The following is a 15,241-nucleotide window of genomic DNA, read 5'->3' on the forward strand; positions in this document are numbered from 1 at the left end:
ATCTTGTTTTGAAATTTCTGAAAATGTTCCTATTTTGAAAAGAATGTTTGCGCTCTGAATTCTTTTCTAGATTACAAAAAAAATCTCATGTTTAAAAAACTCGTGATTTAAAAAAAATGTTCTTGTCCACAAAATTTTTTTGATTTCAGAAAAATGCCCGTGTTCTCAAAAATGTTTTGAATTTTAAAAAAATGTTAATGAATATGAGAAGTATTCATGTTTCATGTAGTATTCACATTGTTGAAAAATGTTTTCCCTTCGAAATTTGAGAAAAAAATTGTATCTGCGTTTCAGTTGGTCATTAAGGCTTTTCGGTATTGTAGGGTCAACAATGCTCGCTTGTTCAACTGACTAGCTGGTTGTCAACTTAGGGAGACGCTGTAAGTTCGATCCGTCGGGGGATCGTCGTAGGTTCAACCTGCCGCCCTTTTTTTTGCATCCCTAACGTACTAGCCTCACTCACTCTATCTTGCATCCGTAAAGCACTAGCATGTGCGTCGTCGATCTGCCGCAAAGAGCGGCAGATAGGAGCTCCCATTTTGCTCACCCAAATATTGTATTTTACGGTTTGCTCAGGTAGGCCCAAGATGTGTGCTCATCTCCTATCTGCAAGACAATTAATAGCCACATTAGCAGGTATACAAAGTAAAAGCAATAACACAATAGACAAATTATTAGATGCATGAATGAATGAAGCATTGCCAAAAAAATGATTACATGCACTAACAGCAGAGTGTGACTGACGAAATAGTTCCATCTCTTCCCTTCTTTTAATTTGCATTTCTGCGTGGGGCTGATCATGTCTTGGCCATCGGCGTCATGCAAGTTGTACCAACATTCTATTCCTCTTAATATATGGGCGTCAACTGCCAATTCCTCGGGAAAAAAAACATCAAAAGGAATAATGACTGATTAAAGGCTGACTGAAGTTGCACATGTTGGGATGCTCATATTCGAAAACAGATGACCATACAAAGGTACAGTAGTAAACAACAAATTTCAAAGGCACACCAATCTTTGTTCTTGTCCTGCTGCAGCAGCTGATGGCAAGCTAGGAGAAGCAGGAAGGCCCCAAAGCTCAAGGCAGTCACTCACATTGCTTGCTGCCACTGAGGAATTAATTAACGACACAACTTTTGCCTTCAATATCAGATTCACATGTGAAGTTGCCAGCCAAATCTGGTAACATTGAACATCAACAACGAAAAGGAATAATAACTGATTAAAGGCTGACTGAAGTTGCACATGTTCGGATGCCCATATTCAAAAAAAGATGTGTAGATTACCATACAAAAGATACTATAAACAATAAATTTCAAATGTAGTACATTGATTTATTCCCAGAGGACCTTTAAAGCACACCAATCTTCAATTGCTGCTGCAGCCAACTGATGGCAAGCTAGGAGAAGCAGCAAGGCCCCAAAGCTCAAGGCAGTCACTCACATTGCTTGCTGCCACTGAGGAATTAATTAACCACACAACTTTTGCCTTCAATATCAGATTCACATGTGAAGCTGCCAGCCAAATCTATTAACATTGAACATCAACAACGAAAAGGAATAATAACTGATTAAAGGCTGACTGAAGTTGCACATGTTCGGATGCCCATATTCAAAAAAAGATGTGTAGATTACCATACAAAAGATACTATAAACAATAAATTTCAAATGTAGTACATTGATTTATTCCCAGAGGACCTTTAAAGCACACCAATCTTCAATTGCTGCTGCAGCCAGCTGATGGCAAGCTAGGAGAAGCAGCAAGGCCCCAAAGCTCAAGGCAGTCACTCACATTGCTTGCTGCCACTGAGGAATTAATTAACCACACAACTTTTGCCTTCAATATCAGATTCACGTGTGAAGCTGCCAGCCAAATCTGGTAACATTGAACATCAACAACGAAAAGGAATAATAACTGATTAAAGGCTGACTGAAGTTGCACATGTTCGGATGCCCATATTCAAAAAAAGATGTGTAGATTACCATACAAAAGATACTATAAACAATAAATTTCAAATGTAGTACATTGATTTATTCCCAAAGGACCTTTAAAGCACACCAATCTTCAATTGCTGCTGCAGCCAGCTGATGGCAAGCTAGGAGAAGCAGCAAGGCCCCAAAGCTCAAGGCAGTCACTCACATTGCTTGCTGCCACTGAGGAATTAATTAACCACACAACTTTTGCCTTCAATATCAGATTCACATGTGAAGCTGCCAGCCAAATCTGGTAACATTGAACATCAACAACGAAAAGGAATAATAACTGATTAAAGGCTGACTGAAGTTGCACATGTTCGGATGCCCATATTCAAAAAAAGATGTGTAGATTACCATACAAAAGATACTATAAACAATAAATTTCAAATGTAGTACATTGATTTATTCCCAGAGGACCTTTAAAGCACACCAATCTTCAATTGCTGCTGCAGCCAGCTGATGGCAAGCTAGGAGAAGCAGCAAGGCCCCAAAGCTCAAGGCAGTCACTCACATTGCTTGCTGCCACTGAGGAATTAATTAACCACAGAACTTTTGCCTTCATTATCAGATTCACATGTGAAGCTGCCAGCCAAATCTGGTAACATTGAACATCAACAACGAAAAGGAATAATAACTGATTAAAGGCTGACTGAAGTTGCACATGTTCGGATGCCCATATTCAAAAAAAGATGTGTAGATTACCATACAAAAGATACTATAAACAATAAATTTCAAATGTAGTACATTGATTTATTCCCAGAGGACCTTTAAAGCACACCAATCTTCAATTGCTGCTGCAGCCAGCTGATGGCAAGCTAGGAGAAGCAGCAAGGCCCCAAAGCTCAAGGCAGTCACTCACATTGCTTGCTGCCACTGAGGAATTAATTAACCACACAACTTTTGCCTTCATTATCAGATTCAGATTCAGATTCAGATTCAGATTCAGATGTGAAGCTGACAAATCTTAGACATTAAGCAAGCGTGAATGTACTGCCTAGCATTGTGCCAACGACACTTGCACCCAACAGCATTGGCATCATCCATCAGGTCATGGAACAAAATCATGATCAGAACATTGCGCTAACGACAGTTACACTGAACAACATTGGCACCATCGATCAGTTCGTACGTGGTCATGGAACAAAATCATGATCGGAACACTGAAAAAAAAGCACAATTCTATCGCACGACCGTCCCAATTTAATTTCCAGAGGCGAATACACAATTTCTTTTCTTCTCAACTCGCGCGAGGCTGATGCTGAATCCCAATAATCACCTCGCGCCTTGGCTCCCTTTGGATATGTCCCTTCTTGGAATGCTCTGCTCTGTTCTGTTGGCTGCTGCTGCATCACTTACGTCGATATGATATTCTGCAAACACGCAAACACAATTATATCAGGTGGTGCTTTTAGAGGAATGTGGCCCTTATACCCTTACGAAGCAACAAAATTCATCAGAGATTACAATGTTTCAGTTTTGAGCATTATATTAGTAGGGAAAACCCAAAAATGAGAACAAAGTGTCTGCATGCATCGCTGATGCAGAGGCCGGGGGTAATCCTCCTTTTCTAAAAAAAACGTACTGACCTGTCAGCATATCAACACAAACAATTGCTTCACTTCTGTCTGTCTGTTTGTTTGCTCTGAATCAGCTGTGAAATTCACTACTGGGACTGCAGAATCCAACAAATGAACTTGGGTCGAAATATGAACAAAGCACTCTTTTTTTTTTGAAAAGGGGTGCAACCCCAGCCTCTGCATCAATAAGATGCATACGGCTCATAATATTAAAATAGAGAGTGTCACAAAGTCTTCAGCAGGTTTAAAGTAAAAAAGACGACAAGCCGCTCAGACGAGCGTAAACATAAAGCCACAACCGGCTGGCAAAAAATAGGAGCACTACATGCCTATCCTATTACATGACCGCCATCCAAACCGGTTGAAAATAACCCGAGCTACCATCTCCCATCGGGTAGACGCAGTAGCCAAATGCCCCCTGTCCTCCATCGGAGTGAGTAGCGACCACATACGGATCAACGCTGTGGCCCTGAAGATAACCTGCAAAAAATGAAAGTTCGTTGCTCTGTTAAAAACCAAATCATTTCTGCAGTTCCATACTGCCCATAACAAGGCACACGGCCAACACGAATGAGTCTTGCTAAAACCAAGTCTACCCCATCAAGCCATGTTCCAAACAACATATTGATAGAAGTAGGTGGAATAATATTGAAGGCAATATGAATCGAACGCCAAAGAAGCTTAGCCAGTGGACAATCCAGAAAGAGGTGCCTGATAGTTTCATTACAATCGCAGAAACTACATCTAGCAGAACCCACCCAATTGCGTTTTGCCAGATTATCCTTTGTCAAAATTACTTTTTTATGCACAAACCACATAAACACTTTAATTCGCAAAGGTACCTTAACTTTCCAGACATGTCTGGAGCAAGGAATGACACTAGTATTAATGACATCCAGATACATGGATTTAACCGAGAACCTACCGTCCTTTGTCAATTTCCAAAACAACCTATCTGGATCCTGAGACAGTTGGACATCCATCAGCCGTCGTACAAGATGAAGCCATGCCTCCCATCGTTCACCCACTAGTGTCCTCCGGAAGCTAATATTGAGAGGCGTTGACTGTAAGACATTTGCAACGTATACTTCTCGACGTTGAACAATGTTATACAGTGTGGGATATTGACGTGCCAGAGGTGTTTCTCCTAGCCACGTATCCTCCCAGAACCTCGTAGTAGCTCCATCACCAACTAAGATTTTTGTCCTGTTAAAGAAGAGGGGCTTGACTCTCATCAACCCTTTCCAAAACGGTGAATCAGTTGGGCGCACCGTCACCTGAGCTAAAGTTTTTGACTGAAGATACTTATTACGCAGAATTTGTGCCCAAGTAGCCTCTGTCTCGGATGAAAGTTTAAAAAGCCACTTGCTAAGGAGACATCTATTCTTGATCTCTAGATTTTCAATGCCTAGACCGCCTTGGTCCTTGGGCCTACAGATGATGTCCCATTTGGCAAGCCTATACTTACGTTTCAACTCATCGTTTTGCCAAAAAAACCGGGATCGATAAAAGTCTAATCTCTTCCTAACCCCCACCGGGATCTCAAAGAAGGATAGAAGAAACATAGGCATACTTGTGAGAACCGAATTAATCAGAATTAATCGACCTCCATATGACATGAGCTTCCCTTTCCAACAGCTTAGTTTCTTTTCAAAACGATCCTCAATACACTTCCACTCCTTGTTCGTAAGCTTACGATGATGAATGGGAATGCCCAAGTAAGTAAACGGTAGTGAACCCAACTCGCATCCGAACAATTGCTTATACGCCACCTGGTCCTCAGTAGCTCTTCCAAAGCAAAACAATTCGCTCTTGTGGAAGTTAATCTTAAGTCCAGACAATTGTTCAAATAAGCACAGCACAAGCTTCATATTCCTAGCTTTCACCAAGTCATGCTCCATAAAGATGATCATATCATCAGCATACTGCAAAATGGATATACCTCCATCAACTAGGTGCGGAACCAAGCCCGAAACCTGCCCCGCCTCCTTGGCCCGGCCTATTAAAATAGATAGCATATCAGCTACTATGTTAAATAAGATCGGTGACATTGGATCCCCCTGTCTTAGGCCTTTATGTGTCTGGAAATAGTGACCTATATCGTCATTCACTTTAATCCCTACACTCCCTTTTTGCGTAAAGGAATCAATTTGGTCGCGCCATGCCTTGTCGAATCCTTTCATACGCAACGCCTGATGAAGGAAAGGCCATTTGACTTTATCGTATGCTTTTTCGAAATCCACTTTAAAAACCACCCCATCAAGTTTTTTTGAGTGAATTTCGTGGAGCGTTTCATGCAAGACGACCACCCCTTCAAGGATATTTCTATCCGGCATGAAAGCAGTCTGGGACGGTTGCACCACCGTATGCACTATCTGCGTGAGTCGGTTCGTCCCAACCTTAGTGAAAATTTTGAAACTTACATTAAGCAAACAAATGGGTCTGAACTGCTCAATGCGAATAGCCTCTGTCTTCTTAGGAAGAAGAGTTATTGTTCCAAAATTAAGCTTGAATAAATGAAGCTGACCATTAAACAATTCATGAAACATGAGCAACAGGTCATGTTTAATGAAATGCCAGCACTTTTTGTAGAACTCCGCCGGAAACCCATCTGGTCCTGGCGCTTTATTATTATTCATTTGTGCAATGGCCTCATACACCTCCTTCTCCGTGAAAGGGGCAGTCAAAATCTCATTCTCTTCCGTCTGAAGTCGGGGAACATCCTCAACTCTTGACTCATCCAAAGACACAAAACTCCGTTCCGGAGGTCCAAATAACTGCTTATAGTAGTTGGTAATGTAAACTTTCAGGTTTTCCTGACCAACTATCGTTCCTTCATCTTGTTCTAATTGAAAAATTCTCTTCTTATGATGCTTTCCGTTAGCAATCATATGAAAGAATTGGGTATTATCCTCACCTTGGACAACCTTGCGAACCTTAGCTCTGAGAGCCCACTTCAATTCCTCCTCACGGAGAAGCGCTTTCAGCCTTAGCTCGGCCTCCAATTTAGACTCCAACTCTCTGGTATCTAAAAGAGAGGTTTCAGCTTTTAACTCTAGGGTGTGAATCATCATAAGGAGCCTTTCCTTCTCCGCCTTATAAATTCCGTTCGTATGCTTAGCCCATCCACGAAGGAACCTTCGCAGATGATGAATCTTGCATTGCCACCGCTCCATGGGTGACCTTCCCCCCGAGTCTTTAGCCCACTCTCTAGCCAACAGATCGATAAATCCTTCTCTTTCAAACCAAGCAAGTTCGAAAGAGAAAATATTCTTATTACCCAAATGAGTTGGGGCCCCTGAGTCCACTAATAGCGGTGTGTGATCCGAGATACCTCGTGTCAACGCCTGCACCGTTACCAGAGGAAACTTCTGTTCCCACTCAACACTTGCCAGAACACGGTCCAACTTCTCAAACGTCGGAACCGGTAATGAGTTTGCCCAAGTGAATTTCCTACCCGAAAGCTCTATCTCTCTGAGGTCCAAGCTCTCTATGATAGTATTGAACATAAAGGACCATCTGCCGTCAAAGTTGTCATTATTCTTTTCTTCCTTTCTTCGAATAATGTTAAAGTCACCTCCCACTAAGACAGGTAGTTGCTCATTCCCGCAAACTCGGACTAAGTCCGCCAGGAAATCTGGTTTAAGTTCGGGTTGCGCAACCCCATAGACTGCCACCAAAGCCCAATCAGAACCATCAGCTTTCGTTCTTACCCTAAACTTAACCGCAAATTCACCCATCACTACACTCCGAACCTCCAACGTATCGCACTTAACCCCGAGTAGAACCCCACCGGATCTTCCTCGAGGTGGGAGACAATGCCAATCAAAGTCTACCCCCCCTGCTAAGGTGCTAAGAAACTGTGCTGAAAAATTACCTCGTCCAGTTTCGGACAAAGCAATAAAGTCTAAGTGATGTTCAATAGAAGCTTCTGCTAGAAAACGTCTTTTAGCCAAGTCTTTAAGACCTCTGCTGTTCCAAAAAATGCCTTTCATAATTCATCATGAAATTTTTTGGAGGTACGGATCCTAGCACTTCTACGCACAGCCGACACCAGATAAACCTTACGTTTCCAGGTCCTCTTAGGCTTAACCCCACCATCAATAGATTCAACACACTCGGAAAGAGGCTCTACGGCCACAGGCACCACCTCTAGGTTTGTGGTTACCGGAGAGGTATACTCATCCTCCTCCTCCGTCACCTGGACCGCAGGATCAAGATCAGCACACAAGCTATCAAGAACCCTAACCCCTAGCTTGTCAATCTCCGACTCATTCATCGGTTTTACTGCAGCTATGTTACGAATCAATTCTAACGCACGTTCAGCTTCCAAGTCTAGCATCTCATTAACCGATTTAGAGATCTCTAGATCATCGTTACCAAGAGACACTCCTATTTGGTTTGCATTATGAACAATCTCTTCATTGGTAAAATGCATAATAGAATTAGACTTATTAACTGACATACCAGTTGTAGTCTCGACGTCCCGCAGCTTGGCCGCTCTCAACGCGCACCTCAGCTGCATGTCATCAACATCGGAGTGCTCCTGTAGTCTCCCGCTGACCCGTCTCCCTACAGAGACCGGGTCCGGGATCCCACCGAACGCGATGACCTCGTCGCGCGAAGTAGCGGTAGGGGAAGAGCCTCCTGCCCGTCCCACTGCCGCAGTGGCCATCACCGAGGCCACCGGAGCAGCCACCAGAGATGCCGAATCCTCCAACTCGCGGACCTCCTCGCGCGAAGTAGCGCTAGGGGAAGAGCCTCCTGCCCGTCCCCCAGCCGCTAAGACCATCACCGGAGCCGCCGGAGCAGCCACCCGAGATGACGAAGTATCCACCTCGCCGATGCTCGTGCCCAAAGAAAAAGGCGCTGCCGGTTCCGCAGGAAGCGCACCCACCAGGCTGCCTTCCAGTGCCACCGCAGGAGAAAGGGCGGCCTCCTGCGCACCCGTTTCCCTGCCATCCGGGGACCTCTCCAGTGGGGCCGCGCCGCCCCCAGTCTCCAGCCACATCAAGGACCCAGAAGGTCTAGCCTCCTGCAAGTCCGCTCGTCCCGCAGCGACCGGCTCCGCCACGATCGCCATGGCCGAAGGCGAGCGAGGGACAGACGACGGGGCCTGCTGCCCCACCTCATCAGTGTGGTCGACCGACCTCCCCACACATAATCTAAGTCTTGGACTCGGAGGACCAGCCCTAACACTCGACAATCTCGGCGGCGCCGAGAAGGCCCCAAGAGAACCCAGCTGAAGCGTGGTAGTTGGTACCGTGGAGGACGGCCCAACAGGAGTGGAGTCGGCATTCTCCGACTGCCCCGACGGTCCCAAAGCCTTATCCTCATTACTCTTAGCATTGTCATCCCTGGTACCTGAACCCCCACCTCCCTCAGAAGTGTCCATGGGATTGTCATCCTCAAACTCATTGAAAAGATCAGGATCCTCATAGTGCACGTCCAACTGATACAGAACGCCTGCGTAAGTCCAAGGCACCACGTCTGGCAAGTACTGAATATTGGTGACACTAACTAGCAGCCGTGCGACCCCATGAACAAAGCACTCTAAGGTAGCTTAAACAGCCAGTCATTCATTACCTTAGATAGAGTCAAGGATCATGCCAGCCGATGAAACCTAAACCTGTATGCATGCAATCTCCCTGCAAAGACTGTACGTAGTTGGGTACAATAGTTTCAGTACTCTGCCCCAGCATAGGTTGCTTCGGTCCTAGTTAGAAGGATAATTCAGTACCAGGCTAAATACTCCATTTTTCAAGAAGGATTCAAACAAATTGGAAAGCATTCTCTTCTCTCTTGTAGAATTCAATTTCATTTCACGATAGGAAGGAGGTTACATCGATCCATACCATTCTGCACCACCAAGACAAAGGACAGCAGAGTACATCAGAGAGCTGCTTTTATACAAAGCAGCGGGCAGTTAAAGAAAGAGGAAATAAAGCCACTTGATTCATTCAATTCATGGTAAGAAAAGAAAGAAAAATCTCCTTTTGGAGTAACAGCCGCCAGTTAAATACCTCTTCCTCGCTGCCACAGTTAAATTCGCATGTTCAGTCCTACTGCTTCATGCGAAAAAAAGAGCACAAGCCTGATAATTCCATGATTCCACCCTCAGTTCTGGTGTCAAAAATATTTTGCAGCTACGACTCAAGTCTTCTTCTTGATGGGTATCAAGTGACTGATGTCTCGCACGTCCTTTTTTATTTCACATAGGGAACAGAAGCCTGAAAAACAACAGTGATGGCATCAACTATCAATCTCAAGTCTAATAGCAGAAAAAGGCTACAAAAATAAGTGGATGAAAGATAATATTATAAACTAGAGAAAGCAAGCAGGAGAAAGATAAATAAGCAAGCCAAAGTGGTTGCTTTGCACTATGAATGCAGTCATAAATTAAGGATCAGAAATTTGGTTCTGGAAGTACTAACTGGCAGATTGAGTTGACTTGCAGAGAAATATCGATCATGTAGCAGAATGAAGATTAACAGCTAGCGTTGCAGAATGAAGAGGTCAGTTGTATCTCGCTTCAGAAATATGGAACCTGCCAGTCTGCAAGATTTGACAAGTTAAGATGAGGCATAAATATGGCGAATAAACTCGTTTCAGAAATAGAAAAACAAAATAGGGAGGCGAAAAGTGTTACCTTTGACGGATAAATCTGGGTTGGTTCTTTTGATTTTCTCAATTTGCTCGTCTATCTCAGCGCTGCGATCATTCATCTCTAGTTTTCTCAGCGAAACCGGGAGGCCCTCCTTGGGCAGCGATCGGATTTTTGGACAGTAAAGCACACGTAACTCCTTGAGAGAGGGAAGGAGATGTAACCCTTGAGGAAGGAACTGCAGACCCTTGCAACAGAAAAAAGTTAGTGTCTGGAGGGAGGTGAGGAGCTGCAGCGCTTTCTCTTGCTCTTCGGTGAAGCTTTCCGTCCTCTTATCAGACCAGAATTGAAGTGTGTGGAGGGCCGGGGCGAGGAGGTTGCAAATAGGAGCAACAAGCAATCCACAAATGTCATCCACCCTGAGCACCTCCAATCTAGAGATGTAACCTGCAGGCAATAATTTGGCCCTCTGAGAGGCCACCTCTGAGAGCATATCTGCTGCTAATCTAGAGGTGTTGCACCTATGCACTTGCAGCTCTATGAGGTTGACTGCGATGAGAGGATTGAATCCGTCCACTGTTAGATTACTGCACTCCTTTAGCCTTAGAGTGGTGAGAGACGTGAGGTTTGAGAGCAGACCCATTGACTTTATGCTTGGCTCCTGGTAAACATCAAGTTCCCTTAGGGAAGCAGGGAAAGGGCAAATGGTCTCTGCTTCTCCCATGGGCCACCGATAGAACAAATTGCCACATCTGTATATTGTTAATGATTGGAGCAATGACTTGTCCTCCTGAATTCCTCCTCCATTCTCCCCCACAGGCACAAGAACCAGGCCCTTACAGTCCCAGAAGGTAAGTTCCTGCAGTGAGCTGGATGATGGCAACGGCAACTGCATTACACATTCCTCATAGCCAGTTATCACCAACACAGAAATAGCTGGGAAACAGTTTAGCACTTTTGACGATGATGATTTGCTGCTGGTAAGATGAGATACATCTAATTTGAGACTCTTAACTGAATGGAAGACAATACTGCCATCCAGCTCTTCAGGGAACAAACCGTCGCATCTTCCGACAGATACTTTTGTTAGGGATTTAAACTTTTCAATGTCTCTCAGTGATATGTGCGATACATGTGCAATAGTCATATCTTCTACCTTATCTAGATTGTGGTAGGCCAAAGCACCGCCATACTCTCTAACAACCAATTGCTTTCCATCATAAGACAACAACCTTTCTGCATCACCTCTTATAACTTTCAAATCTGTCAGTGTGGAGGTGTGAGGCATGGAGGGCAGAGACATCTTGGGGCACCCAGAAACTTCAAGTCTGCGCAAATTGGTGCAACATACCTCCGACAAGGGCATCACACGGAGATTGGGACAGTTGATGCATTTGATTATTTCAAGACATGGAAAGGAACAACAATTAGCTTCCACAACCCATTCAGCAAGTTCTGGCATCTCATAAAACTCAACTGTCTTCAAGCGCATAAAACATTTTCCACCACATCCAAGTCCAAACTGATGCATCACAGAAATTTTCTTCAAATTGAGTCCCTTGAGATTTGTTAGCTTCCCAAAAGGTGGGAGGGTGCTCCAAGATACGCCTTCTAGAGTGAGAGTCTCTAAACTTCTTAACCAGATGTCAAGACACAACCAGCTAGGACCAACTGTACCACCATGATTTTCAATTGTAAGTACTCTAAGATTAGAGTGTGGTTTAAGGGCATCAAGAATGTCAGCATCTGTAGTTGGTCCATCTCTGCCCCAAAGTAATTCCAACTCCTTCAGATTCCTTTTCAACATCAGTTTGGCTGCAGTAGCTTCTTCCTTGGTTGCCACGTGTTCAAGACCACGTATAACCAGTGCTCTGTCAAGCTCTGACAATGCCCCAAGTTCTCTCAGTTCAAATCCCATGCTCTCCTTCTTGATATGGAATTCTTTTAGCTCCTGCAGATGCTTCATCTTTCCAACATTGCGAATACTGGAGTGGAGTTCACTTCTACCATGGAAATCATGTAAATTCTCAAGATGGCTAAAGTCCTCAGGCAAATCAGAACTACCAAACCAATCATATAGGTCCAAGAATTTCAAGTGATAAAATCTTGATAGTGTACTAGGTAACCTCATTCCATTGTCACTATGGTAAGATGAAGTAATTTTGAGGTATTGGAGGTGGATAAGTTTTGAAAACCTATATGGAAAAGATTGTGCAGAGTTCACCACTATAAATAGGACACCAGACTATTTATTTCCTTGAAGCAATCTTTCAAAATCTTGGCGATTCTTTCTTCTTCACATCCTCTAAATATCATCAAAGTCCACAGATTAGCAATGTCTATCCTCTCCCTTAGGTTACACATTTCTTCCTCAAAATTTGCATCATATTTGTCTTCTATGTTGATGGATAAGTGGCGAATAGATTGTGGGATGGCATCAGCTCTGAAATCTAAGCTACTTATATTGAGGCAATCTTGTGCAGAAACAATCTTAGATAGCTCATGCATCAAATCATGCATTACATAGCAATCAAATTCCTTCAGTTGTTGGTATCGATCATCCCAATGACACCCTTTCTTCTTCATGAGAAAACCATTGTCCACTAGCTCTTCCAAGTAATTCCTATCGGCTTGGTGATTGGAGTCTATGATGCCAATTGAAACCCAGAAATGATTGATTTCTGAAGAAGTAAACTCATGGTCTTCAGGGAAAAGGCCACAATAGGAAAAGCATTTCTTCAGATAAAAAGGGAGGCAGTCGTAGCTGATCTTTAAAGATGGCATGATATCATCATTATCTTGCTGCTTTAGCCACTCATCCTTTTCAAGAACTCCATTCCAATGTTCCTGAGAAAGGTGCTTATGCAATAGCCTACCAACTGTTTTGGCTGCTAGCGGGGAACCCTTTAGCTTGTTTGCAATTTTTCGTGCAATAACAGCAAACTCCTCTTTGTAATGCTCGGGCTTTTCTTCTTCACCAAATATACATGCTTCAAAGAATGTGAAGAAGTCATCAGACTCCAAACCTGCCAGTTGTAGTGAACCAAAACCAACAGTTTCCATCATTTGTGCTAGCTTCGGGAATCGAGTTGTGACAAGTAGCATGCTTCCTTTGGCTTCCCCCTTCGTGAACGGAGCTAACAAGGTTTTCCACTGATCCTGACTGTCACATTTCCATATATCATCCAAGACAATTACAAACCTCTTGGACTTGAGACGTTCTGCTATGTATTTCTGAAGCTGGTCTAAATTGGCTGTTTCATTTGCAACACTGTTGCTTCCTCCTTCGGTTGCAGGTATGCAGCCAAGGATCTCCCTGGTGAGCTTAAGCACATTGAAATCAGTGGATACACATACCTAGACCCTGATTTGGAAGTGGTCTTGAGTCCTTGCATCATTGTACAGGTGAGTGGTGAATGTTGTCTTGCCAATGCCCCCTGGACCAACTATAGGAAGAACAGAAAGAGTGTGTGTGGCAGTAGTGATACGGTTGACAGTTTCCTCAAAAATGCCTTTCCTGCCATACAATGTATCTTGTACAATCATGGAAGCAGTCTGAGGCCTATCTTGGACGACTGCCACTGCTGTGCTGCTGCTTGGGATAGTGCCGAGCAAATTGGAGACAGAATCACAGTTCGACTGCATGCCCTGTAACAGGAACTTGATTTCCCTGGACATGGACACTCTGTTGAAATGCAGCGTATCACCATCATCAGCACTAGCAGCAGCAGCATCACCACCACCATTCCTCTTGGTTGCACAGGAGCAAGAAAAGCACTGGAGCAAGTTGCCTAGGGTGTTGGCGACGTGGTGTGGTGCACCGGCAACAGCAACAGCATCATCATCACTACCATCCCTCTTGCTCTTGGGTGTAGGCGAGCAAGAAAAGCACCGGAACAAGTCGCGAAGAGCACTACCGGCGTGAAGAGCTTGATGGCCGGCCTCTTGGGTGGTGGCGTAGTGGGTGCCGTGGAGCTTGTCATGGATCTGGAAGTAGTGGAGCTCATCCAGCAGGTTCTTCGCCTGGTCTGCGTTCCTGCTCAGCGCCGCCAGCAGCTCCTTTAGTCCAGGGTTGTGGCTCACCTGGGCCTGGGCGTTGTGCAGCAGGCCTCGTGTGTGTGCGAGCTTGGCCCTGATCTGCTGGGAGTTGTGGCCGAGCTCGAGGTTGTCCACGTACGCCGCCACCGGGGCGGCCGACGGCATCGTGAACACCTTGCCGAGGAGCGTGGCCGCCGGGCCGAGAGCCGCCGCCATCTGCAGTCCGCCGGAGCAGTGGTGGAAGCGCAGCTGCTAGCGGTGGATTCAGGTGGCCTGCGAGAAATGTGTCGGGCAGAGGCGAGGAGAGTTGGGCGGCGCGGCGATGGTAACGTGGTGTGGCGGCTGGATGTAGGCGGGAGAGGAGAGCTTTGCTGGGCGGCGCGGCGATGGTAAGGTGGTGGTGGCGGCTCGGAGTGGGAGTGGGAGTGGGAGCTAGTGGTGGTGGCGGCTGGTGGCAACCAAACTAGGTTACGCTAAGGTGGGGAATTTGGGCTGGGTTGTCACTGTTTTTTTTCTTAGAAACAAGCACAAGCAGCATCCAACTTTAGTCATTAAATTAATAAAGCCAACAACAACAAATTAAATTATAAATTAATAAAGCCAACAACGTTCACTAATACAAAGAGATTGGTTCAGAAGGGATTCATGGAACCCGGATTCGAATTGGATCCAAGACATATTCTCTAACACGGCTGAGCAGGAATTGTGTCGGCATACACTTTAAAAATGATGTTGTTAGCGTCTTCAGGGCTACCACAAAGGGAACAACAACCGTTGCCAATGCCACGCCGCTTCTGAAGGTTAATGGCCAAAGGCAACTCGCGAAATGAAAATGTGAACCTTGGCTTGAGCCCAAAGAGACTTGGCGAATCTAACCTTAGGACTACGGACCAGCTTAGCATACATGGATTTGACCAAGAAAGATCCCTAGTTTTCGAGTCCCACTCGATCAGAGCTCAAGTTGATATTTGGAAGAGCCACATTCAGGTTGACAAGATCAGAAGCCTCAGCGGGCGACATCGACCTAAGGAATCCTAATTCAGCAG

General features: G+C 44.8%; 1 protein-coding gene and 1 pseudogene across 1 annotated transcript in view; both read right to left on the reverse strand.

The window, feature by feature from the left end:
- Positions 1-3,794: 3,794 nt before the first annotated feature.
- The window catches only part of LOC123114497 (uncharacterized), a 62,169-nt gene continuing 50,722 nt past the window's right edge, over positions 3,795-15,241 (reverse strand). The window contains exons 4-5 of the mRNA XM_044535988.1: positions 8,021-9,261; positions 3,795-4,033 (exon numbers count right to left, since the gene is read on the reverse strand). Coding sequence (XP_044391923.1) covers positions 3,891-4,033; positions 8,021-8,948 — 1,071 coding nt within the window. The 5' untranslated portion in view covers positions 8,949-9,261 and the 3' untranslated portion in view covers positions 3,795-3,890. The remainder of the gene's footprint in view (positions 4,034-8,020; positions 9,262-15,241) is intronic.
- On the reverse strand, positions 12,298-14,631 carry LOC123114495 (putative disease resistance protein RGA3; annotated as a pseudogene).

Source organism: Triticum aestivum, chromosome 5B (genome assembly GCF_018294505.1).
Source record: "Triticum aestivum cultivar Chinese Spring chromosome 5B, IWGSC CS RefSeq v2.1, whole genome shotgun sequence".
NCBI lineage: Eukaryota > Viridiplantae > Streptophyta > Magnoliopsida > Poales > Poaceae > Triticum > Triticum aestivum.